Here is a 3,280-nt window from a genome sequence, read left to right on the forward strand (position 1 = left end):
GTGTGTGTGTGTGTGTGTGTGTGGGTGGGTGTGTGTGTGTGTCGGGGGTTCCAAGAACAACCTGGGCACAGCCCAGCCTGGTCTCACCAAGCGGCTGTGACTTCAGGGGCTGGTTTGAGCTGCAGGATTTTCTCTTACGTCGCTTTCTTCCTTCTCTTTCCACCTCCGTGGACTTACCCTGCTCCTGTCTGCCTGGACTGCACTCCTGGTATGTCTTGCCCAGGATGGGTGGGGCCCGAGCCCGGGAAAGTACTAGGGAGGGGGCTTACAAGGGAAGCAGATCCCCCCACCTCAAGAAGTAGAGCGTGTGGCGTAGTCCTGGTCTCGCAGTGCTCTGCCTCCTGAGGAGGACAGAAAACCAGAGTCATGTCTCCCAAACGCAGGGCGGGGGTTCGGAGGGGCTGTGGAGAAGCAGAGCCCCATGGACACGGCCACGATCCCTCCCTCAGCCCCACACCCAGCTCTGAGTCAGGTCCTGGCACAGAGGGGCCGGCTTCCTGCTGCCCTCGTGCCAAGCCCGGCCGCTCTGTTCCCCCCTTTTCCCTCGTTCCCGCCCTCCCCCAGCCCCCCAGGATGATGATGATGCGGAGACAGGCCTGACTGAGGGAGAAGGTGAGGGAGAGGAGGAGAAAGAGCCGGAGAACCTGGGCAAACTGCAGTTTTCCCTGGACTATGACTTTCAAGCCAATCAGGTGTGTGGGGCTGGGCTGGGGGGCCGGGGCGGGGAGGGGGGAAGGGCTGGAGTCAGGTGGAAGGGGGCTAGAAACAGCCCCCCAGGGATGTGGGGGCATTGCTCCTTTCCATGGAGTGGGGCAGACTGGAAACTGCAGGGCACGCGTTCCTGCACATTGACCCTGGCTTGGCCACCAGCCTGCTCTGGGGAAGGTTCCGGGTTGACTCTGCTATTAACCTTCCTACCAACCTTGGGCAAATCAATTGCCCTCTTGGCTTCAGGTTCTCCAAATGGCATTCCAAATTCCAGTTGATGGAGATGGAGACCAATCTTCCTCTCTAGGTCCAGCCTGCCCTAGTGCCTGACTGCCACCTCTGGGAAGGGACTGGTGGGGGCCGGGGCTGGGCCGGATCTGCTGCTGGGGCAGTCCTGAGACTCAGGTGCCTCCCTCTTCTCTCCACAGCTTACCGTGGGTGTTCTGCAGGCTGCGGAACTGCCTGCCCTGGACATGGGAGGCACCTCAGACCCTTATGTCAAAGTCTTCCTCCTCCCAGACAAGAAAAAGAAATATGAGACCAAAGTCCATCGGAAGACACTGAACCCTGCCTTCAATGAAACTTTCACCTTCAAGGTGATGAGGGCTGGGAGGGTGACTCCAGCTCCCTTCCTGATCCCAGTTCTCCCCAAGGAGTTCTGCAAACCATTCCTTCATCCCTAGCAGTGACTCAGTCTGCAACAATGGCAGGCTGGACTGCAGGCCTGCATGTAATGTCACTGCCTGGCCTCTTTGGGGAATCGGTACCCCTCCCAACCTACCCTGGCCCTCTGCCCCTTCAGAGCCCTGGGTCTTCCTCTGTCCCCACAGACTTACCAGGAGCCTGTGGACTGGCTGGAATAGAGACCCAGGCACAGGGACCTGCCCACAGCACCCCCTGGGGGTTCACGAGTCGCTCTGGCCCCTTCTGATCCTGCCTGTGCCCTTCAGGTGCCGTACCAGGAGCTGGGGGGCAAAACCCTGGTGATGGCCATCTACGACTTTGACCGCTTCTCCAAACATGACATAATCGGAGAGGTAAAGGTGCCCATGAACACTGTGGACCTCGGCCAGCCCATCGAGGAGTGGAGAGACCTGCAAGGCGGGGAGAAGGAGGAGGTGAGAGCAGAGGCTGGGCCGCCCAGGCAGAAGGACGAATGTGGCTGCTCGCCTGGGCTTCTGCCTCCTGGCGGGATGGGAATAGGGTGGGCTTTAGAGCCAGGTGGCTTGGGTTAGGGTCCCAACTCACACTGCTCAGCTGTGTGACCCTGGGTAAGTTGCCTAAATTCTCTGGACCTGGGTTCTCTCCTTCAGTCTCCTTTTGCAGACTTAGTTATCTTTTTGCAGGATTAGTTATCTATGCAAAGCGCCCGCGCAGTGCCTGGTACTTGGTAGGTGTTCTTGCACATTAGAGCCCCATCAGCATTATTACTCCTGAGGTCCTGCTGTCACCTGGGGGCAATCGATCATGACTCTGTGCCTCAGCTTACCTACAGGAAATCCCACATTTTTTCTAAAGGATTCTCAGCAATGGGGCTTGTCCTCCCAACAATGGCTAGGGCATTGATTCACCCACCAAATATTTACTGAGCAACTGCTGTATATCAAAACCTGCATTTCAGCCGCTGCTCCTTTGGGGCATCAGCCACTTGTTTCGGCCAAACCCCTGCTGTTGCCCAGCACAGCACTAGGTAATGGCGAAGGGACAGCGGGAAGCTTTCAACACTGTTCCGTGCCATGCGCTGTGACTCTGCGCAGCTTTGACTCTGCGGTGTTGGCAGAAAACTTAGGATCAGGAGCCCTCAGTGCTAACTGGCTGGTGTGACTGTGGCAAATCATCCCCCTCTGGGAACCTGAGTTTCTCGTTGTTCACAAAGAAGCCTTGCCTTGTCCGTGTGCAAGAGCTGCAGTGACACCGACAAAAGAAAAGGGATGCAGGGCTGGCCGGTGGCTCACTTGGTCAGAACGTGTTGCTGGTAACACCAAGGTCACGGGCTCAGGTCCCCACAATGGCCAGCTGCCAAGAAAAAGAAAAAGAAAACAGAAAAAAAGAAAGAAAAGGGTTGCAAATTGCTTTGAAAACCACAAATCACTCTAGAGGTGGAGTGGCAACAGGGGGAGATCTCGGTGGGTGGGCGCGATCGGGGAGGAAGGCTCCGTAAGTACTCAGTCTCCCCATGGCTTGGAAATGAACACTGGGTTGACACCCCCCACTCCATGTGCCCCTTTCCATCTCGCCGGGGTCTGGGGTAGGAGCCCAAACATTCCCCACACCGCCAGATCCTCCAGGTCCTGCCACCGCAACCCAACTGCAACCCGTTCTCTGCCCCACTCCCCTGTCAGTGCCCTCAGGCCATGGCCAGGCACTCTCGAAGGTTTGTTGAGCTGCAGCAGGAGGCCCTGAGGTCAGACACCAAAAGATCTTAACCATCCCACGTGTGGGGACTGGTGACTGAGGGAGGCGGGGACAAACCACTGCCTTGCTAGTCTTGGCAAGATAGGGTCAGCCACCCTAGAGGCTGTGGCATGGCTGAGATGACCTGAGTCCTGCTTTCCCCCTGGACAGCCAGAGA

At 57.5% G+C, this 3,280-nt stretch overlaps 1 protein-coding gene across 3 annotated transcripts in view; it reads left to right on the forward strand.

The window, feature by feature from the left end:
* SYT2 (synaptotagmin II) overlaps positions 1–3,280 on the forward strand; it is an 11,772-nt gene that overhangs the window by 2,764 nt on the left and 5,728 nt on the right. Inside the window, exons 3-6 of one of the 3 annotated variants that reach the window (XM_008581728.1) lie at positions 355–368; positions 573–692; positions 1,137–1,304; positions 1,659–1,826. In XM_008581728.1, the coding sequence (XP_008579950.1) occupies positions 355–368; positions 573–692; positions 1,137–1,304; positions 1,659–1,826 (470 nt within the window). Of the gene's footprint in view, positions 1–354; positions 369–564; positions 693–1,136; positions 1,305–1,658; positions 1,827–3,280 lie in introns of all 3 variants that reach the window. The other 2 variants (XM_008581726.1, XM_008581729.1) reach the window with 2 other exon arrangements.

Source organism: Galeopterus variegatus, unplaced genomic scaffold (assembly GCF_000696425.1).
Source record: "Galeopterus variegatus unplaced genomic scaffold, G_variegatus-3.0.2 Scaffold2446, whole genome shotgun sequence".
NCBI classification, from domain to species: Eukaryota; Metazoa; Chordata; class Mammalia; order Dermoptera; family Cynocephalidae; genus Galeopterus; species Galeopterus variegatus.